This window comes from Gouania willdenowi, chromosome 5 (assembly GCF_900634775.1).
Source record: "Gouania willdenowi chromosome 5, fGouWil2.1, whole genome shotgun sequence".
Lineage (NCBI taxonomy): Eukaryota > Metazoa > Chordata > Actinopteri > Blenniiformes > Gobiesocidae > Gouania > Gouania willdenowi.
In genome coordinates, this window is record NC_041048.1 from 23,758,342 (window position 1) to 23,781,281 (window position 22,940).

Genomic DNA, 22,940 nt, shown 5'->3' on the forward strand with positions numbered 1-22,940 from the left:
CTAATTTAAGTTTAGTCATTTCATTCTCAAGCTGCTGACTTTTATTCTGTGCAGCAGCACGTTCAAGTAGTGACGCATGTTCTGCTTCCTGTTTAATGCAGGTTAATGACACTCGTGATGATGTTGTTATTTGACTGACTTGTGAGCCACATGTTTGTGCACGTTCAGCATCCCTGAATCCAGCTTGTGAAACAATGTCACTTGGTTTCTCAAAATCTTGCATTGCTTCGATGTCACAATCTTTTTTCAGCACTGTTTCATATACATCTGCAATCCATGCTTTAACTGTTTTCAACAAGTCTCTAATGGCTGCCATTTTTGGTTCAAACTATTTCTCCTGATTAACAGGCAGAAAACTGGCAACATCATTATTGAGGCAACAAAACTCATTGAGAAAAATTGCAAACTATTTTTCCATAGCATCATTTACAATTCCAACGTTTTGAGCAGCTGCCCTCAACATTTCCACTTCTTTTAATTTACTTGACAAAGCTGCAAACTTGTTTCTCTGTCGTGCTATGCACCTGTTCAATTTCTCCTCCAACCCTTTTTCTGTCAGCCTGCAGTATCCTCCCTGCTCCATTGCATCATCCACACTGACAAAGCCTTTTTCATTAAGCTTTTTAATAATGCCGAGAAGGGGCTAGTTGTATGCAAAAGTCTAAAAGCACCTTTTCTTCATAAAACGAGTGGAAAACAACTTCTTGAATGCTTCCAAACTCCACAATTATTACCTCAGGGCTTGCAATATGAACTTTCACGGAAGTATGTTCAGCTGGAAATTACACTTGATATTTTCCTTTAAATTTTGGGCCAGCTCCGTTTTCATGCAGGGATCCCGCCAGGTCTCACATCAGACAAGTTTTGACGGAGTATTTCATGGTACCTTGTCTTACACTGTAAAAAGTGGGACTGGGCTCAATTAATGTTTGGCCGAAGGTTGTCAAGGGACCAGACTGAGTCAGGAACACACGATCCATTGGTAATGTAGGAACTGTTAAATCAACCTGTTAGCACCGGTAATACGTGTGATGAGTGTAATGTGATGATGCTTTTATCCTGTTTTAGGTTTATAACCTGTGGTCTAGCACTGTAGTCTACTGTGGTCTACTCCTACTGTGAACTTTGGTCAGTAAAGTTTGAGTAAGAACCAACAAACACGAATTGTAAAATCTGTGTGATGCCTGGCCTAGCCTTTTCGGAGGGCTGAAACCAAAATATCCAAACAATTAATATTTACGAAGTACCTCTTAATAACTTTTAGATAATAAAAAAGATTCACCAAATCTCAAAAACGTATCACTGAATTTTACTTAGTTTTTAACTGTATAAAATTAGCTATGATACACTGAGTAGAATCTAATTAAATTTGTCAGAAACTTAAAAAAAATTGAAAAATCAATAGATTTTACTCAGTGGGAGTCCTTTGGTTTTAATGACTTGACGTGTCTGTCCGCCACTCTGCATTTTGTGCCATCGTCACATGAACTACAGACAGATTTCAGCAGCTCAAGTTGTCCATGTTCTCTAAGGTAAGACCTATTTTATTATTGTGTGAGAACATATAAACACTTTGCTGTAAAAGTTAGCGTTGCTTTTGTGTTACTAGAATTTATCAAGCATTTCAACTATACTGTGCTTTAGGTCAGAGGTAAAACATGGGGCTTGGAAAGGTTTCATATGCCACCAGAATGCTATGATCTGAAAGGCTGCACTCAAATGTGAAATTTTCACATGTTAAATTCACACGGCTGCTAAACTTCAAACTTTCCTGGCTTCGGCACAGTATCGCCCTTCCCCCATCTTAATGACTGAACATTGTAAGTTTGAACTGCATTACTACATACTATTGATGTTATTATTCAACACATTTTCAGCTAAACTATTGTATTGCCCGTCTCATTAAAAGGTTGATTAATGCTAATTAAGTTTTGGTTTATCGCCAATTTGACGTCATTTCATGGCAGTTTTGTGCAAAAGGACGGTGGATGCAGAGCGCTGCGACACCGCAACACGCTGACCGCGCCGCAGTGCGAGACACTGGGTGAGATCACAGATGTAGTTGACCTAAGTGAAGCTGGCCCCCCACCCCACGCAAAACTCCGTGAAAATGGTCTCAATCATTTGTGCTGGTTTGTGCTGAAAGAATTATCGTTTGTGCTGCGTTCGTGTCCAGATTTTTGCCTCGTAGATCCTGGTTTAGCTTTGCTAGTCACAAGCGCCTCTTTTCCTCTGATAACTTGTGAGATTGTTATCCCTGATTTGTTATGATTTGATATGACTTTTGGCAATCTATAAAACTTCAAATGTGTCTCACTGTTTGACGAACTGGTACAGCCAAAAACACGGCAATACGTTTGTGGACCTGCTGCTTCATCTCCAAAATGGCGACTTCCGGGTTGATGATGCGCCGTGAAAACCCTCTATTGAACAAAAATGGTCTCAATGGTTTGTGCTGAATCTGTGTATCATTCGTTCATTCGTTTTTCATTATGTAACAAAAACATGAAAAACGAAAAAAACACTTTATTTGATATTTGTTTCCAAAACCAAAATGGAAAAATGGAAAACTCCTTGTTTTTCAAATTCAAGCTCTTTTGCTTCGGTACATAAAACGAAAAACGGAAAACCGTTATTTGTTCTCTTCATTACCGATTTGCCAAAGTACGTGACACGGAAGAGAAGCGTTACACATTCCGAGATATCTTTAGCTTTGCAACACTTAGGAGTCTCTAAATCCTCAGAAATGTCCGTGAGGAGGTTCTGTGCCCAACACCAGCTAAAGAGAAAAGGACACGTTTCGGATGCACAGTTGGAAGCAGCGAACTTGTCATGTCGAATTGCCGTTAGCATAGTTGTTAGTGTCGGATGAGCGTACACATCCGGGTCACGTACTTTGGCAAATCGGTAATGGAGAAAACAAATAACGGTGTTCGTTTTCCGTTTTCTGTACCGAAGCAAAAGAGCTTGAATTTGAAAAACAAGGCGTTTTCCATTTTGGTTTTGGAAACAAATATCAAATAATGAGTGGTTTTTTTTTTTCCATGTTTTTGTTACATAATGAAAAATGAATGAAAGAATGATATAGGGATTGAGCTGTGTTAGTGCTGAACGAATTATCGTTTGTGCTGCTTTAGTTTTTAAGATATAACAATATAAGGTCTACTTTTGAGTCTTGTCCTGTGGGTTTGTGACAAGAACAAGTTAAAAAAAACACTTTCTTAACCGCACCCTCTGATTAGAAGGATTATAAGCAGGTGTGCACGCCGTAGCGTCTGCGTGTTCGGAGCTCCTAGGCTGTACTGTCGGGTGCTAAATGTGAGTACTAGTTTCTTCAAGCTTTTTAGTAATAATGTACTCAATAACTTATTGTTGCCCTGTCCCTGTGTTAGGCTATCGATGGAGTTTGCATTGAGGGGGAAATGCTGCTCTTGTGAGGCGCCCTGAGCACCTGTGGGAACCGGGTTTCCAAGTGTGGAAGGTAGCTTTTGTCTTACTGACTCTTTATTAAGTGTAGATGTTCTGGAGTCTAATTGTTACGTTCTTTTATACAGTTGGCCACTGCTGTTCAAATAAGCTCTCAAATCATGTTTACTAAACTTGGCACCATGCACTTTAGCTGAATGAAGTGAGGTTTAGCTGATTAGTTTGATTTTGTTAATCTTTGTCTAACGTTTGGGTTGTTTTTGGTTGAGTTACGAACCTTAAGTTTGTTAATATTTTCATTTTCTAAACTTCAGCTTGTTTGGTAAAGTTTTGTTGGTGTTGAAAGTTTATTATATTTTTGTACGTCAAGCTTTTAAACCACATCATGAAATAAAATAAGTATTTTTATTATGATTGTTGATGATAAATAAAATAACATATTTTGCTACCACTTTGGCCTCTGTTCATATTCTTGCCAGACTAATGCGGTGAGATTTACTTCACCAAAAAGGGAACCCCTGCCTTTCCATTGGTTACACCAGGGGTCTGCAACCTGCGGCTCTGGAGCCTCATGTGGCTCTTTGAGTCCTTTGCCATGGCTCCATATAGCTTTAAAAAAATACTGAAATAAAGAGTTATTTTCTTACAGAGGCTATTAATGAATAATGACAAATAAAATCATGATATAACAATTTGTTAACTTAAAAATAAATCACATTGTGCACCTTCCTACTTCATCTCCTGCAACATCTACAGACCATCAACTTTCCTGCACTTGTGGTTAACCTTAAGTTTTAAATCCCTGGTAAGATAACTAAACCAACAAAAACACTATTCTGGAAAAAAACAGAGATTTTAATTGTGTGGGAACAGATTCATTTAACTACCAATGTGCCGGTTAAATATGCATGCTTTATGTGTGGCAAGAAATTAGCAATTAGCATGTGTTGACCACATGATCATGCATTAATACATTAAATACATTAACATAAAAAATATTATTTATATAAATTGTGTTCATGTAAACTGAAATGCTTAAGAATTTGAAGATGTCAATTCATTTTATTTTATTTTAAACTGTTTTTAAGTTGCCATTTACTTGATCAAATCAAATTAAATCAAACATTATTCTATATAATTTTAACTGTATAGATTTTAATACACTGTATTGTATACATTGAGGCGGTATTTTTCCGGCTCGAGGAGGACTTTATTCGGGGTGAGATGAGGTTAAATGGCTCCTTTGAGAGTAAAGGTTGCAGACCCCTGGGTTACACTAATGATTGAGACCATTTTCATAGAAAGACAAAGTCTCACGTGCACCCACAGAAAAAGAAACCACACTTATACACAGTCTTCCACAAACAAGGGTTGCCCCGCCCCCTTGAGATGCAGATTTCCTTATTTGGCCATTAATTGGAGTGGCCCATACTGAGTCAAAATGTAATGCTGTTCATCTCCTCAGGATGTTACAGTAAGAGACATCATGATTGGACCGATTTAATAGACTACTGTAATTTCATGTTTAGGATGTGGAGGTTCCCAAACTGAGGTATGCGTACCCCTAGGACAGGGGTCTGCAACCTGTGGCTCTGGAGCCTCATGTGGCTCTTTGACTCATGTGCAATGGCTCCCTATAGCTATAAGAAAATAATGAATGGTTATTTCTTACAGAGGGTATTAATGATAAATGACATTGACACCAAATCATAAAACAATTTGTCCACCTGAAAATAAATTGCATTGTGCAATAACTATCAACCATCAACTTTCCTTACACCTGTGGTTAATCTTACGTTTTAATCTCTGGTAAGATAACTAAACCAACAGAAAGACTCTTCTGGAAGAAAATAGAGATTTTATTTGTGTGGGAAAATATTTAATTAACTGCCAACGTGCCGGATTAATATGTATGCTTGATATGTTGGACGAAATTAGTAAGTGTTGACCGACATGATCATGTGTTATCAAATTCAAGTGATTTTTTTGTAGCACTACAAATACATAGCTTTTTTTTTTTTTTTTATTAATAATATTATTTGATATAATTGTAACTAGAAAGATTTTAATCCAGGTGAGAAGAAGCAAAATGGCTCCTTGGGGAATAATGGTTGCAGACCACTGCCCTAGAGGTATCCTATTTAGTTTTGCACATATAGTCTTTAACTACTGTTTATTTATTTTCTAGTTGATTGTTAGTATTTAATGTCTACATTGTTATACAGAGCACAGTTCACCAAGTCAAATTCTTCGTGTGTACAAGTACAACATACATGGCCATTAAAGTTGATTCTGATTGTTGATGTACCTTGGGAAAACCACAGATCGACTCTTGAAAGAGTATGATGTAAGTTAACAATTCATTTGAACTCTAAATTATTCATCCTTTATTGCAAATTTGGTTTAGAGGCAAAATATACAAACTTTTGATTTGCAATTATAAAAAAAAATTAAAAAATCAAACAGAACTGTTTTTATGAGTAAAATGAATCCTGTTTTTATGAATAAAGTTTCTGTTTTTATGAGTAAAATAATCCTATTTTTAAGAGTAAAGTTTCTGTTTTTAAGAGTAAAATAAATCCTGTTTTTATGATTAAAGTTTCTGAAGTTGGGTGAATTATTAAATTTGTGATCTGTACAGGATTTTGACAAAGGATTACTCAAAAAGTACACAGTAAAAGTACTCAATAGTATTCATGCAAGTAGTCTAGGAAGTACTACGTTCAGCGAAATATGAATCATGGACTACTTAAGGAAAAAACGTTTTATTTTAATTTTTTTTTTATTTTACGTCAAAGTTGGGTGAAATATTCTTAAATGTTAAAGCTCTTCAGGGCGGTCTCTTTGTGATTACCATAAGTGTTAGTATATTTGACCAGAAAAACGCAAACTACGGCTAGCTTGACCGAAGTTCATAAAAACCGAAACTTTTCTCATAAAAAGTGAAACTTTTTTATTCAAGAATGCAATAAGCTTCAGTAATAAATTATGCATTTTAAACTAATATAAAACATCTGAATTATGACAAACTTAAACATATAATTCCGAAAAATGTTAATATTTAAACACACATATTACTATTATTAAAATAGTATCTTTATGGCCCTTACACATATATTGCCTAAAAAACAAATGTGTGTTTTAAAGCTCACCTCTGAAAAGTTGAGTCAGCAGCAGATTTCTGCTTCTTTCCGTCAACTTTCTTTATTTTTTTGCATATTTGGCCGAACCTTTGCTTCATGAAGGAAAGCATGCTGCTGTGAATCTCCCGCTTTTTTATTATTTGTTTTTTTTTTCAAAAAAAACTTCCGTTATGTTGAGTTTTGTTTACGTCACATTGAGTGACGTCACAGAGGGCAATCTGCCAGAGGTTCGCAGCTGGACAGCCTCGCGATAACTCCGCTGGTAAGACTGACAAACTCTGTAAAAGCAAAGTAGTAGATTTAGAGTTGTGTTCTAAACACAAGCACGTAGTCTTAAGTGTGTAAACAGAATAACGTCCGACAACAGGTTCTAGTTATGTTTGTTGTACTTTATTTCAGTGTTTTCTCTCATAGTGAAAGTTACAGAATAAATGCTCGTGACTGGATTGGGGTTGTTTAACGTTCTCTCTCTCTCTCTCTCTCTCTCTCTCTCTCTCTCTCTCTCTCTCTCTCTCTCTCTCTCTCTCTCTCTCTCTCTCTCTCTCTCTCTCTCTCTCTCTCCATTTACGCCCTCATTTTATATAAGAATGCTGATTAGTAGGCTCTCTGTATGCATACGTTCTGTTGTTAGATTCCTAGACAAAAAACCTTATAAAATGGTGAAAGCAGCTTGTTGTATTTATGTTCCCTTAACATTACCTAACAATTGCATTGTTCTGAGTGTATTTTAATTTATTTTACAGAAGTGTGCATACTGGTCCTCTCAATGTTTAACTTTAGTTCCTCCATTAACACTCACCTCTATGTTTAACCATTAACCAGCAAGGGAGTGTTTCACAACCGCAATCAAGTGCATTGTTTTCCCTTTGTACTTGTATCCCTTTTGTTGCGTTTTAATTGTGTTTTCACATAGCGTGTCAGCCAATTTCAGTTTATAAACCTTTTTTTTTTTTTTTAAACTAAAGTCCATAATAAAGGCTGCACCATCTTCTTTTAAACTTGCCATCTGCTTTTAAAAACAGCTGAGTCATCAGTCCATTATTGCTTAGGTAAGGTGGCTGGGAAGTGTCAGGTGAATGCAAAAAGGTCACAACACAAATACAAAATGGTCACAACACGAATGCAAAATGGCCACAACGGAAGTGTTTCCACAACGGAAGTGTTTCCACAACGGAAGTGTTTGCGATGGACCGGTATTATGATATGATAGCCTAATATGAAAAATATCGGAGTATCCTAATCAACTTTCACTTACTTTCATACGTGTTTCGATGTCGTCTTCTCTGTTCTTTTCTGTTCTGGCAGGTTAGAAATATCCACCAGGAATGTGTCCGTCTGTAATACCGGTCCGTCGGAAACACTTCCGTTGCAGAAACACTTCCGTTGTGGCAAAATGGCCACAACACGAATGCAAAATGGCCACAACACGAATGCAAAATGGCCACAACACGAATGCAAAATGGCCACAACACGAATGCAAAATGGCCACAACGGAAGTGTTTCCACACTTCCGTTGCGGAAACACTTCCGTTGTGGCCATTTTGCATTCGTGTTGTGACCTTTTTGCATTTGTGTTTTTCTGTAAATGCATTCACCTGACACTTCCCAGCCACCGTACTTCGGAGTATCAGCACAAAATAATAACAATAAAACTTAAATATTGTCTTTTTGTTTACCATTTCAATAAAAAAAAAAAAAATATGTGTAATATTGATTACAAATACAGTAAAACACTGTAGACATTAACATAAAACACAGGTGCTAACTCCTTTTATTGTTGGAATATTTTGTAAAAGCTTATCCTGTTGCTCGACATTTAGTGAAACCATTTCTTCTTTTCTTCATTATTTGTCCTGTTTTTTTCTGGGCCCTGTAAAAAGTGTCCAGTGTCCCTGCTGTGGGCTGCAGCTCATAGGTTGGAGACCAGCAGGGTTTGGTCAGAGTTCAGCAGCTGTGGATGTTTACTCTGCGTGCACATCCAGGAGTTTTATAACAGTGCAGAGAGAAGAGTGAGGAGTTGACTGCACAGGATTGGCTCTTAAAGCAGCTCGATCGACAGGTGTACTGGGATCAGTTCCCTGAACTATGCACCTGTAATTTAAAAGGTGACTTCAGCTCCTGTTTATTTATTTTTTTTATAACAAACCAATCCCACATTTGTTCACAATAAAATATTATTATTATATATGCATCATCTCAAACTGAATCTGTTTTAGAGATTAGTTTCTCGCTAACTGCTACCTCTTCTTTCACACAGTTTTGCCTATAATCATGTTTATGGTGGTGCTTCTCCTGCCACAGTCTGACAGTTATGTGTTCTAAATGTCTAAAGTGAACTTACCACTCAGAGTGGACAGTAGTTTGCTTTTAAAGCAATCATAAATTGTGATATTTCTATTCTCTAGACACAGGTTGCAAATCGTTAATTGCCCAAGTTTGATCTCAGCTCTGTTTTCTTTCTTTCCAGTTTATATTCCAACCATAATGTTCAAAGCATGGATGCCTGTGAGAAAAATACTACACTTCACAGATGTGAAGATGATATCCTATCTTCATGTACGTCACCACCTGGCAGGTCTGCAGCCTCCTGCAGGTAAGAATATAGCAACGCTGCCAGGTTTGTACAACTGAATTACAAATTGCAGGAAAATCATTGAGTTGGGTATGATTCAACGTTAATTATAGCTGCTGCGAGCAATGCCAGGCAATTTTCAGCAAAACAAGACAGCAGCGTGCCGTGTAAAGGCAGATTTCAAACGGCTCTCAAAAATGTTGTTACTAAGACAAAAATCCAAAAATACACAAATGGCCTCTAGACAGCATGGAGATGTTAGAACTTTGTTTTTAATAATGATTTATTGGCTCCATAAGAGAAAAGCTTATGTTTAAAAATGTCATTTTTGCATTGACTCCAATTGTACGCATGAGTGAAATTAAAAATGCTGTAAAAATAATTCAGTTCTTGAGATAGAATTCTAATAAACCAGAGACAGAGTAAAGTCAGCCCCATACTGCATGCACAGGCTGTAATACCACCAAGTTGACCATTGTACCAGATGTTACTATATTTACTAGGGAGAAAACATTTATTCCTTGTTATTGTTTTTATTTATTGGGCTTTATTTACTGGCGACTAGTTCCTACTGCTCGGAAACACATGGAAACCAGTTGTATTTTTATTTATTTATTTTCTAATTATTATTATTATTATTTAAAAGGTTACCTCATTCAGATTTAGTCTATGAATATGTTCATAACAGGAACTATGCACAATAATGAAATATTTATAAACTTGTAAATATGCAGTAGGAACTACTTGGTGGATTAAATATTTATCAAGAATTTGTAAGTATATGTTTACATTACTGTTTACAGTCAAATGTTTTGATGTACTGTAGGCTCAATTTTAAATAAATTAAAAAAAAAATCAGCAAAAAGGAGATAGGTTTAATGGGTTTTATAGATTTTGATAAAAAACGTTTCCACTGGATGTGGCTCCGCTGCGTTACGTCACCACCGCATCACCGGAGCTGATAGGTTTCCATTTTAGTCTATCTGTTAATTTCCACCGGGTCCGCTGCGGTGCGTGTCTGCTATACGTATTCATACAGTGGTGGCTTAAGTAGAGTTGTCAGTTATGGCCAAATGAGTATGTGTTTGAAGGTTGGATGTGCAAAGAGGTGTACATACTCTGTACTTAAGTATATTTCTGTAATGTATGCTTTTTGGAGTCATGTATATTTTTGTATCTTTCTGTTGTGTTTTTGTGCATTTTTTTTTTTATAATATAGTTTTTTGTTGTCATTGTAGTGTGTTTCTGGAGTCATTTTGTGTGTTTTTGTATCTTTTTTTGGTGTAGTTTTGTGTGTAGAGGAAAAAAAACGTCGCAACTCTCTCTCTAAACGGCTCTGTGTGCTTTAAGCATGTACATCCAAGGTGCGCATTTGGTTATATAGCACGTGGTAAAAATATCAGCGTTTATAATGCCGTATCCGCGGAGAAATGAGCATTTTTGGCGTCATAACTTCCGGTTCTACAGCGAACGGTCAAACAAACATGAAAATAATAATAGCTATTCACTCCCCAAACACACACACACACGCATGCACGCACACCTTTCTTGCTTTTATAGGGTAGATAATCTACCTACTCCATTCATACACAGACAACAGAGACAAGAATAAATAAATGTTCAAACAGGACAAAGAATGATGCTCATTGACACATCAACGCTCATGTGATCCTTTTAGTAGTGACACGCCTCAGGGTCTGGCAGATTATAATACATCAGAATAAAGAGAACACAGATAAGATAACGTATAAGTACTTAGTGTCAAGCAAGGGAGAAATACAATAACACCAGCTATTAATCATTGAGACTACTATTGAGGTTTAACAGCCTGATGGCAGACGGAACGAAAGACTTGGGATAGTGGTTTGTTCCTCCAAAGGGGGTTATAAAACAGCAGCATTAAGTGAACTCAGAGCGCAGGATGTGGTCGTGCTAGGAAATCATTCTCTTTGCTTTTTTGACCACTTGATTCATCCACAAAAAACACAGATCTCTCTGCTGTACTCACAGATTTGAACAATGTCATACAGACTATTTTTTTTTTAATCTTTGACAAACCAACTCTTAAATTGGCAAACAAAATAAAAAGTCAATAGATTTTCAATTAAAAACTGATTAAAAATACCACATTTCTGTAGCAATAAATTAGCTGGTGCGCAGGCTGGTAAAAAAAAAAAGAAGAGAAATTCAATAATTCCCATTAATTTATCATTACTGAAACATGTTTGCATTTTTTTGCAAGATTAATCTCTGATTCACCAACATTTAATCTGTCTATACTCAATCACGTGTAAAATAACAGCTGTGATTGTATAAAATCCTCATTTACCGGCATTTACACCCTGTAGGCAGAGTTGCAAAGAGTACTGATAAATCTTACTTAAGTACAAGTACAAGTAAGTCATACATAAAATACTAAAGTACAAGTAAAACGCAGCTCAATTAAATAGCACTTATTTTTGATAAATTTTGCCATGGTTCCCTTGCATACAGTAAATATCTCATGTATGAACTTAAAAAGGAACGAAAGGATGAAATCTTGCACAATTGGAACTTAATTTATTTTGCACAAAGGCATCTGCATAAAGTAAAAGGTTTGTCAAAATGTACAATTCTTTTAAAAAATAAATTAACACCGATGAATGAAATTATCAGGCTTTAAGTATAGCTACATTTATGAACTCTAAAACTGAGAAAATAACCGGCATTCAGTGCTGTTTTTCATTACGTTTGATCTGGTGGGTCGGCTATGATGTGATGCATTTGATTGTTGTCTGCTTATTTCATTTTTTGTAGTTTCACAATGTCCGTTGATCATTTCAAAATGAAAAATAATAATAATTTTCTCAGTAACGGTTGAATATGGAAATGTAACTAATTACTTTACACATTTTAAAACGTACTTAAGTACAAGTAAAATGACTGATTTACAAATATACTCCAAAAAGTACAAGTACCCATAAAAGAAACTCAATTACTGTGGCGTGAGTATTTGTAATCTGTTACTTGCACCTCTGCCTGTATGTACAGTCTGTAGGAGCAGCAGCAGCGTGAAACAAGCACCACTACTGACGGCTGCTCCTGTTCGTGCCCTCATAGACGATCAGATCAGCATCACAGCTCGCTTTCTGCCCCCGAGCTCTCCTGTGACCGTGTGCACCCGAATGCACTCTGAGGACGGCGACCTGTGGGAGGCATTCGCACATTACAACACAGACACGAGTGGCACTGTCAACTGTGAGTGGTACTAATTCATATAATTCGTTAATGCACACAGAATATTAGAAGCCAGCCTGATCATTATGAAATATAACAGTCAAATACACGTAACAGCTTTAGAAGAAACTTTATTTTTCTTCTTTATGGAAACAGCTGAATGTGATATTTTTGTCTTCATAACAGTGACCAGCGACCCGTCAGCCGGAGGCTCCTATCTTGGCTGTGAGCCCATGGGACTCTTTTGGGGACTGCAGCCAGCCCCTGGAGGAAGAGAAGGTTTAAGGCAGGTGATGAAAACATGCAGATGTTAGAAAATATACACGTTAAGTTGTTAAAACCTTCTCATACAGTGTCTATAAAACAGATATTGTCTAGACTCACCCAGGGTTTCCACTGGATACGTCTCCGCTGTCCGCCGTCCGGTAATTCACACCGGTTGCGTTTTTAGTGCAACCGGTGTTTTTAGTGCAACGGTGCTCTCCGTTTGAACGACTGTGACTTCACGAGACAGATCAGTTCTCACGATATTTATATAATCGCGCGAGAACGCAGTTAAATGTATGTGTTATTAACGCAACAATAAACAGATAAACAGGTCAGTGTTCCTAACGAAGGAGAACTAGAAGGTCGAACTCTCTGGATTTGTCATAGACACATTTTTTAACAACAGCCAACAGAGAAGAGATAAAATTGCACCAGTAAAACATGAACTAAATCAAAGTTGCTGCAGTTTACAGTACAGTTACAGTATGAGAGGAATCAATATAGTGGATGTGATTTTGTTTTTACACATTATGACGTTTTGGTGATGTAGTTGCTTGAAATATAATCTGAAGTGTTTTATTTTGAAAAGTAACCCGATATTTTATTGCGGAGTACTTGCTTAATTTCCTGTTTAGCTTAATTTGCTCTGTGCTAATTGATGCGTCGTGCTCCGGTATCCGCCAGAAATAGAAGCCCTGCGTATATCTGGTGGAGGGCACCGGACTACCGCATCTGGGAAGGAGCTGACACGCACCGTAGCGGACCCTGTGGAAATTAACACATAGACTAAAATGGAAACCTATCAGCTCTGGTGATGCGGCGGTGACGTTCCGCAGCGGAGCCACATCCAGTGGAAATTGGGGGTCAGTGGATAGTGTTACTAATGGACTGTTGTGTTTGTTCTTTCCCACGTTGGTGGGTATTCTATACCTTAGTATGTTTAATGTAATTCCAGTAATATACATTAGCAGCCAGATATTGAGCATTAGATGGAACACAGAGTATGTGAGGCTTTTCACTGGAGGTTTTTGAAGTGAGACTCTTAGCAAGAAGACAATGGTTTGATTCAATTAAAGGTCCAGGTCTTACGGGAAAGGAAGAGTAGAGGTTCTCTCGAGTGTTCTCCTGGGAATTTTGTACAGTATGTTAGTTAGTCCTCTCATTGACTGCACAAATTTAATACGTGGGCCCATTTTTTAAGCCCATTACTAGTGTTCATTTAATCAACTAATTTCTTGATAGTTTGTGTCTGACACCTAGTCTTTACCCATCTATTCTTCGAGTAAATGCAAACAAAGTTACAAGGACTAAAGCTATAAAAAAAATGCTTTTATTTGCAAAATTAATTGAAAACTCATTTTATAGAATCAGTTACTAATTTAGAGAAGGAGGAGGTGAACAATAAAGGGGATTAGAATGAGGTAATTAGACAAAATCTCTTAAACATGGGACTTGATTTATCTCTGGCTAGCAATAAAATAAGCAAAATGATGATAAATGTAAAATAGAATACATTTTATTCAACTACATTTTCAAAAGGTTAAACAGTTTTGTTGAGTAAAATATTTGTGAAATTGAAATTACCAATTTACAACCTGATCGAAATAGAATTCTCATTCAGAAGACCAAAGCAGCGATTCTCAACTGGTGGGTCGCAAAACTGTACTCGGTAGGTCGCAGGCAGCTGGTCAAAAATAGATAAATAATTAATGTTTCTCATGTTGGGCTTGTCTTTTAGTTTGAAAGAAACTTTTTTTTGACTGGCATGCTGTGAAATGCATGTTGCACAGGAAAATATCTAGATTTATGTCTTCTCTTCTGCTTCTCGACGAGGGCGCTCACATTTTCTCTGCTCCCTCTCTCCTACTCGTAAGCTGTTCTTGCTGTTGCTTTGTTTTGTCTGGTATTGTGAATCTAATAGGAGCCTCTCTTTGCATCTCTATCCAAATTTTGAATTATGAAATCAGTTGGTCTCTAAATGCAATCGACCAGATTTTTTCAACAAAAAAACGGGCAGTGGCTGGATATGTGCTCGACCCTTGAAACAAGTGGCGAGTTGTGTGTCTGTCGCTTCTTTCCAATAGGGATAGACCGATATGAATTTTTTAGGGCCGATGCCGATACCAATTCTTTTCTCATCAGCCTTCGCCGATGACCGATACGGACTGCCGATTTTTTTTTTGAGCCGATATTTGAAGCCGATTCTACTTTTGCTCCCTCAATTTACGTCATAAAAATTACACAATGATGATAACAAATGGTACGTCTCAATTAAAAAAAAATTTTTTTTTGAAATTACCAAAGGTGAGGTAGAACGACAACAAGTAAAAAATATTTAACAAATATTAAAAAAAGGTGATGTAGAACAAGTAAAAAATATTTCTGCTTTCTGTAAATAATGCAGATCGGCGAAAGCAGCAGCTCGCATCGGCCGATGCACGTAAAAAGCGCAAAAATTGGCCGAAGTATTGGTCTATCACTACTCAACACTTAGACTCGTGATGAATGATCTCAAAAGCAAGCAGGAGGCTGCTTGGAACATTTACCCCCAACTTCCACTGGATGCGGCTCCGCTGCGTTACCCCTCCGCCACCCCACCGGAACTGATAGGTTTCCACTTTAGTCTACAGTATGTGTTAATTTCCTCCGGGTACGCTACGCTGTGTGTCTGCACCTTCCCAGCTCCGACAGTCCAGTGCCCTCCACCAGATATACGCAGGGCTTCTGTTTCTGCCAGACACCGAAGCACGACGCATCAATCAGCACAGAGCAAATGAAGCTAAACAGGAAGTTAAGCACGTGCTCCGCAATCAAATATTCGGTTATTTTTGAAAGTAAAACACTTCAGATTATATTTCACGTAACTACATCACCAAAATGATATAATGTGTAAAAACAAATTCACATTCACTATATTGTTTCCTCTCATACTGTAACTGCACTGTAAACTGCAGCAACTTTGATTTAGTTCATGTTTTACTGGTGCAGTTTTATCTCTTCTCTGTTGGCTGTTGTTAAAAAATGTGGCTATGACAAATCCAGAGAGTCCGACCTTTTAGTTCTCCTTCGTTAGGAACACTGACCTGTTTATCTGTTTATTGTTGTGTTTATAACACATACCTTTAACTGCATTCTCGCGCAATTATATAAATATTGAGAGAACTCCTCTGTCTCGTGACGTCACAGTCAACGTAGCGCACTCAAAACGCAACCGATGAGGATTACCGGACGGCAGACATCGGGGCAAAATCGGATCGGTGCCGTGGCGCAGCTAAGATGTATCCAGCGGAAACCCCGGGTTACGCGAAATTGAATCCATCTTGGAGCAGTTGAATGCTCAGCTCGCTTGTTAAAAGGCCACCTTATTGATTATTGCTGGGAGACCGGGACTCGAAATTGAACTAGCCTGAATTGAAAATAAATCGTTAATCATCTTTGGCTCCCAAAGCCATCTGTTAACGCTGCGCTACCCCTCTCTCTTTCTCCCTCTCCCTTCCCTTACTCCTGTTTTTCTCACTTTTCATCTAAACATGATGGCACCGCAGAGGGCCGCATCGGTGTGTTGATGTGTTTTTTTTTGCACCAACTCCCAAGTTAAATTCCTTGTGCTGTTTTTTTAAACTGGAACTGCGAATAAAATCCTTTCTGATTTTTATTAAAAAAGATTATATATACAGTATATATGTGTTTTCAACAGCTATTTTTGAAAAACTTAATTTGGTTGGTTGTAAATTCTAAGGAAAAGAGGGTTGGAATTTATTGGCAAAAAGTCTGTTTCTGCTTCCTATACAGTAAATCACTGGTTCCCAATCTTTTTGCCTTGGAGACCCTTCATGTTTCAAATATAAGCCAAGGACCAAGAAACCAGTATGGCTGCTTCTGCTTACCCTGAACATTTTATTACCGTTACCTGCCACAATCTACCAGAATTGATAAAAATTGCCCTTGTGTCTGTCTTAGAATCTTGGTCCAAGTCGGTCTATTTCAGTGCTCTGTGACAAATTTAACATCAATATACCTTTTTGGTTGCTTAGTTACTAAATAGTGTCATATCTTTTGCTGTGGACCAAAAACAAATACATATTTTTGATTACCCCATTGTTTTCTGAATTCATTGACCCCAGGTTGGGAACCACTGCTGAATATAATGAAATTACATCTTTCACTGCACTTTTTTATCCTGTATGTCAGAGCATTCAGCTTTGAGACATTGCTATAGATTAAAAAGTAACTCAGTTGATAATCTTCCACATAACCTGTGCTCTGTTTTTCTAAAGACTGAGGAAAAGAAATGTTCAGACTCCCTATGTGGTGAGAATCTCTCTCCTGGAGGGCCACGTCTCACCATGTATGAGAGACATCAGTGAGCTGGCAGCAGTAACTACTGAGCGCTGGTACATGGCACCAGGAGTGAGGAGAAGTGACATTCGACAAAATGGAGTCGTAGGGTCTTTATTCTTACCTCCTGGTGAGTTGGAGGGATTGTCATCTGAAGGTTTTTAGGGGGCAAATGCCAGTGTAATAATGACGTACTGTGTGTAACTGTATGTTGTAGGACCAGGTCCATATCCAGCCCTGTTGGATCTGTGGGGGATGGGTGGTGGTCTGGTGGAGTACCGCTCCGCTCTGTTGGCATCTAGAGGCTATGCTAGTCTTTCTGTAGCCTACATAGGACACAAAGACTTACCTCCCCCACAAAACCGATTGAATGTTGGTGATGAATATTTTAAGGTAAAATTAGGAGCACATTTGATAAACTTTTGGCTCTTTTTCTTTAATTTCACCCCTTGGAAGAGGCATAAATGCACCGAAAACACGTGTCCTTTTAAAATGCCTCTTCTCTTCTGTTCGGACAGGCTGCTTTCAAATTACTTCAAGATCACTGTGAGGTGGATGCAGACAGAATTGGCATCTTTGGTCTCTCCTTTGGAGTCTTTCTTTCTCTTCGCATTGCAACTCAGTTGGGTCTAAATGTATGACAACGCTCACCTTTCTCTAGGTCGATGCTGCCTCATTATTTTATTAAGAATTATATTTACCTTCACCAAGCGCAGAGCAGAAGGTTATGTTTTATCCTGCGTTAATCTGTCTGTCTGACTGTCTGTCTGTTTGCCTGTTAGCAAGATAACTTGAAAGGTTATGGGTAATGTGCGGTGGCTTATGAGTAATGTAGTAGTGGTAGGGAAGTGCGTTGTGTGTTTGTCCCGCCCAGTACTGGTTCTTTCCAGCCACAAGGGTCAATTGAGTGTATATGATGATTGTGTTGTACTGTATGCACAATGTTGAAAGGAACAAACAAAGAAATTAATAAATAAAATAATAAGGCAATGATCAAGACCTAGAATATTAGATAGTTGAACAGTTTTGTATGAACTTTTGTATAGTTTGATGATTTTTGTCACATTCATTTTATGCTTCTCCTCAGCCGTCGTGTTTAATTTTAGTCAATGGGCCAGTTGGAAGTACAGTAGCACTACCAGATATGGAAGATCATTTTCTTACATTTGAAAAGTAAGAGTACAATCAGTTATGGAAGGAAAACATTCAGTTTGTGTCAACTAATTAACACATGCTTGTGTGTGTGTGTGTGTGTGTGTGTGTGTGTGTGTGTGTGTGTGTGTGTGTGTGTGTGTGTGTGTGTGTGTGTGTGTGTGTGTGTGTGCGTGTGTGTGTGTGTGTGTGTGTGTGTGTGTGTGTTTTTTTAAGGTCTCAGGAATATTGGACGTATGATAAACAGGGCAATGTAATATTCAAAGACGTCTCCTTGCCCTCAAACATTGCCCCTGAACGCAAAGCGAAGGTGGCGTGATAAGTTTACGGCCGTTTCAAACACCAACGCTCACACATCGATGTTCATTATTCATGGCCAAGCTTTTAAAACTGCTAAGTGTGTGTTTTTGCAGGTGGAGAACATCAACTGTCCAGTAATGTACATAGTGGGGGAAGATGACTTGAGTTCTTCGAGTAAAGAGAACGCTGACGTGGTATACTGTATAATCTAATTACCTGTTTTTCTGTACATTGTTTCTAAAAGGACTATTGTTGGTATTCATTTTGTCAATCAAGAAGAAACATTTACCGTACATTACTTAAACATTGACATTGATTTATTGCGTAAACATAGCCGTGTATTTTTATTTTTTTTCTGGCTTGTTATTGTTTTGTTCATTAGATTGAGGAAACTTTGAGATCAGCGGGTAAATCGCAGCTGTTTACACGGCTGTCATATCCCGGTGCTGGTCACTTGATTGAGCCACCTTACTCACCAAATGCTAGAGTTTCCTTTTGGAGCATCAAACCAGAGAAATGTGAGTGAATGTGAACAGACTGGTGCTGAGAGATTAGTGAGTTTGACACAGAGACACAAAATACAATTACTTTTTGTATGTCATTATATGTTTTTTTAACAACTAAGTGCTTGTATTTTTTAAGTTGAGCTGTTCATTTATTGAAGTAGTTGTTTTTTCAACAAATTTTTACTAAAATGAGGTATATGTGAACACAAAATGCTGTATATTGTGGTTTTTTAGGCTTCACTTTTGTGTTTTTTCCTGCAGTAATGACGGTATGGGGAGGTCATCCAGCTCCTCATGCTGCTGCACAGGAGGATGCATGGAAGAAGGTGCTGAAGTTCATGGAAAGCCACCTCAGAAGGTGAAGAATGTCCCAACAAGGCTGGAAACCAGACTACAAAGTAGACATTATAAATACCGTGAAGGTGCAACATCACATGTACTGTCCCTGCCGATAGAACATATGATGCTTCAAGATTGAAAAGAATCAAGTTACCTATGCAGCTTTAATATAGCTAGAGGTGAAACCTAAAGATAGTGTCTCAAAGGTGTCAAAATCATGAATAATTTTCCTATCTGATACGTTAATAATCTCCACTCTGTTTTCTCTTCAATAGATGACACTGTTAGGACTAAGCTAAGGTCTTAGATTGATTAGTGTAGGTTTAAAGCCAAATGCAGATATTGTTTTTATTGATACATCAGCATTTACATGTGTCAATATTGTACGTCATTTATTGATTACATACATTTTTTAAACCGCTTACTCTTGTGTTTATTCACCACCACTCCCTCAAAAAATATGCACCCTCAAAAACTTGCATCACCATCATGCTTCCTAACTAAAAGCTACGGTGGCTTGGGATGAAGAGCTCATGGCATGCTGAGGTGACCATAGCAATGAGGGCGATGAATTCTGTGAAGTCAATTTCCAAGTCACCGTTCTGGTCGAGGTCGGCAAAAAGTTCATCCAGAGTTTCGTTTTCTTGAATTTTCTGTTCGAAGAAAAAAAACACACAATTATCCTGAGACCACTAATGACTATATGAAGCAAAATGATTAATGTAGGACACGGTCACAGCAGTGAATCCGAAATTCTAGGATTTGTTTCCCTGGAAAATCTGCTTTGTTTTGGCTGGTGTGAGCACGCGAATAAAGTCTAGAGTAGATCAGGAAAGTAAATTGTAGAACAATTGTATTGGATGGACTCGGTAAGGTTGCAGTCGAATCTCATCTCTGACAGAGAGCTGACTGATGGCTGCAGTGCAAGTAAAGTAAAGAAACACCATAAAACACCAGAAGTGGCTCATGTGCAGACGAAAAGCAGTGACTAGGGTTAGGCACATGTTTAATAACCACTTTTTAATATTTTTACGGCAGCTAAAGCAGTTAAAATGCTGTAGGATTTGTTAGCTCAGATAGTCCACCTTGTTTGGGTGGTATCAGGGTTGGGGTCAATTATCAGTGTAAATGTGTAATTGATAATTAATTACAATTATGGCGTAATTATAATTGTAATTTTAAAAATCTGTTGCTGTCGTAATTATAATGAAATTGTAATAGAGTTCAGACTTAATAATTGTAATTGGCATAAAAATTATATACAAATTGTCAATTATATTTTCTCGCAAAATTGGGGAAACATGTTAATGTTCTATACATATGTGGTTAACGGTTATTAAAATATGTTCCATATCAGGCTCTAAATCTAGAGGTATGGGGTATATTAACAGGGCACACGGTGTCTTAGTCGTTAGCACGCCTGCCTCACAACAAGAAGGTCGTGGGTTCAAACCCTGGAGTGGACACTTGGGTCCTTTCTGTGTGGAGTTTGCATGTTCTCTCCGGGTACTCCGGCTTCTTCCCACAATCCAAAAACATGACTGTCAGGTTGATTGGAGTTTCTAAATTCCCTTCAGGAGTGAATGTGAGTGTGAGTGGATGTTTGCCCTGCAATAGACTGGCACCCTGTTCTGGGTGTATCCCCACCTTGCGCCCAGTGTGAGCCGCAAATAGGCACCGGTAGACCCCCGTGACCCTGAAATAGGACAAAACGGGTCAGAAAATGGATGGATGGATGGTATACCGACACAAAAAAGGCTCAGACTCCCACACCAAAAATATTAAAATCTATATTTTCATTAATTAGGAAGCCTAACAAGGTAACCAATATATATATGTAAGAAATTAGATCATAGATATTTGTTTTTAGTGTATTTTATATGTGATTCAAGACCTGTTATCATAAGATGCTAACAGAAAGAGGAAGGGTAACTTTTATTAGGTTATTTATTTCAGGCTCAGTAATTGTGATTATTTGTAATTGAACTTTAGTAATTGAGAATGTAATTGTAATTGACTTTCTGAGGATAAAAAAAAATTGTAATTCAATTGAAATTGGAAAAAATGCTGGTCACTGTAATCGTCATATTATTGTAATTGAATATGGGTAATTGAAAACATAATTGTAACTGAAAAATGTAATTGACCCCAACCCTGGGTGGTATGAACACGCAAACGAACTCCAGAGCGGATCAGGTGGGGGAATTCTAGAGCGATTGGTTGCAGAAGATTACGTAGTGCGCACGGGATTGTGGGTGGGCAGGAGAGCCGACTACGGCACGAAACAAAACATCAAAACCACCTAAAGTACGGAAATTTGCTGCTGCTCTATTGTTGAAATGATGATAAATCAAAGTGATAAAATGATCAGCTGTCCAGGACTATACCAGTGTGAAAGCACCCTTAGTTTTCCCTGAGAGTTGCCTACAGGCACATTAGGCTGTGATGCGCTGGGGTGGAGTGAGTGAGGCAGTCACTGACTTGCTCTATCTTCACCCTTTTCCTCTTCATTCTGCTGAAAATGGAATCCCCGCTATATGATCTGAGCATCAAAAACCAGCAGCTCTGTAACTGACAGGGTTTTTCCTGTTACTATGGGAGCAGATCAAATCATGTGCTGTGAAATCAAACTGAGCCAATCAAAGTGATGGAATTATGAACTTTTTTCCGCCCAATCAGCCCAAGTCCAGGGCAATCCTGGCGTGAAAGCAGAAACTATTCTAGTGGTCTCTCCAGTGCAACGCATGCTTGTTCAGAACATATGAAAGTAAAATATACAATGTGCTGCACAACTCACCATTATGAAGTGACTCATTTCATTGTTGATCAGCTCTTTAAGCTCTGCTTTCTTCAGCTTACACTTGTGTCCTGAGTATTTGTGAAACACTTGAATGATAGTCACCATCCCATTCTCCAGTTTTGACATAGGATCCATTGCAGCCTGGCACAAGCAGTTTAAATGGTTTAAATGAGTAAATCAATTGTGTGTACTGACATCTCCTATGGCAGCATTAATTATCATAACTTGTGAAAGATGTTTATCCTTAAAACACATTTGAAATGTCAAATATTATATCTTGAGAAACCTCAATAAAGGAATAATTTTCTAATAGAAATAAGTCTGTCTTACCTCCATCTGTGCAAGCGTCATTGTCTTGCGTTGATAGTGAGTATGACTGAAAGCTCATGTAGCAGCGTACTGTCTGCCTCGCCCCTTTGACTGTGGCCACTAAACTGTATTGATCAACCACAAAAAGGATGCAGATCTGATATGCACCGCGTAATGGATGTTTAATGGATATCGGCGGTCAGTGCTTTGATCAAAAACATTTGCGCCATAGAAGTTTTGTCCTCTGAGTGTATCTAATAACTTTGTACAGAAAGTTAGTTTGAACATACAAAAAGGAGCTTTGGATATTTGTGACATACTTTATGAGACAGAACAATGAAATTTGAATTTATTTATCCATCTGGCCAAGAATCTTGATGGCTACTAGATGGAGCCTGATGGGCAAAGTGTTGATTTGGCTTTTACAGTTTGTTTATCTGGAATTCAGAGATGTAAAAAAAAAAACAAAAAACTTCAGGAAAACGGTATTGCCAAGATTGGGCCAAATGCCTTAATTTATGGAAATCAAAATATGATCACCCCATTTTATAAGCAGTATATTCGGGTTGGAA

The 22,940-nt window shown here is 37.9% G+C and overlaps 2 protein-coding genes across 5 annotated transcripts; one reads left to right on the forward strand and one right to left on the reverse strand.

The window, feature by feature from the left end:
* Nucleotides 1-6,778: 6,778 nt before the first annotated feature.
* LOC114463832 (acyl-coenzyme A thioesterase 1-like) lies at nucleotides 6,779-19,783 on the forward strand. Of its 4 annotated transcripts, none has more exons than XM_028447648.1 (13): nucleotides 6,786-6,831; nucleotides 8,450-8,674; nucleotides 9,037-9,186; nucleotides 12,172-12,378; nucleotides 12,544-12,643; nucleotides 16,902-17,092; nucleotides 17,180-17,355; nucleotides 17,481-17,597; nucleotides 18,050-18,135; nucleotides 18,331-18,424; nucleotides 18,528-18,608; nucleotides 18,797-18,932; nucleotides 19,182-19,783. In XM_028447648.1, the coding sequence occupies exons 3-13, from the start codon at nucleotides 9,054-9,056 to the stop codon at nucleotides 19,280-19,282; spliced, it is 1,422 nt and encodes a 473-aa protein (XP_028303449.1). In that variant the 5' UTR covers nucleotides 6,786-6,831; nucleotides 8,450-8,674; nucleotides 9,037-9,053; the 3' UTR covers nucleotides 19,283-19,783. The 4 variants fall into 4 exon arrangements, with proteins under 4 accessions (XP_028303448.1, XP_028303450.1, XP_028303449.1 ...); XM_028447650.1 differs by having other exon boundaries at nucleotides 9,037-9,162; XM_028447647.1 differs by lacking the exon at nucleotides 8,450-8,674 and having other exon boundaries at nucleotides 6,779-6,831.
* LOC114463833 (protein S100-B-like) lies at nucleotides 19,582-22,505 on the reverse strand. Its single transcript, XM_028447651.1, has 3 exons — nucleotides 22,390-22,505; nucleotides 22,057-22,200; nucleotides 19,582-19,912 (listed from the first exon to the last, which is right to left on the reverse strand). Exons 1-3 carry the CDS (start codon nucleotides 22,408-22,410, stop codon nucleotides 19,760-19,762), a joined length of 318 nt encoding a protein of 105 aa, XP_028303452.1. The 5' UTR covers nucleotides 22,411-22,505; the 3' UTR covers nucleotides 19,582-19,759.
* Between the last annotated feature and the right edge of the window lie 435 nt (nucleotides 22,506-22,940).

Coding starts and splice junctions, on each gene's coding strand:
- LOC114463832 (XM_028447647.1), top strand. CDS start 9,054: ATGTTCAAAGCATGGATGCCTGTGAGAAAAATACTACACTTCACAGAT. Junction 18,609..18,796: donor GTAAAGAGAACGCTGACGTG/GTATACTGTATA, acceptor TTTGTTCATTAG/ATTGAGGAAACTTTGAGATC. Junction 18,933..19,181: donor GAGCATCAAACCAGAGAAAT/GTGAGTGAATGT, acceptor TTTTTCCTGCAG/TAATGACGGTATGGGGAGGT.
- LOC114463833 (XM_028447651.1), bottom strand. CDS start 22,410: ATGACGCTTGCACAGATGGAG. Junction 22,201..22,389: donor TGACGCTTGCACAGATGGAG/GTAAGACAGACT, acceptor TGCTTGTGCCAG/GCTGCAATGGATCCTATGTC. Junction 19,913..22,056: donor AAATGAGTCACTTCATAATG/GTGAGTTGTGCA, acceptor TTCTTCGAACAG/AAAATTCAAGAAAACGAAAC.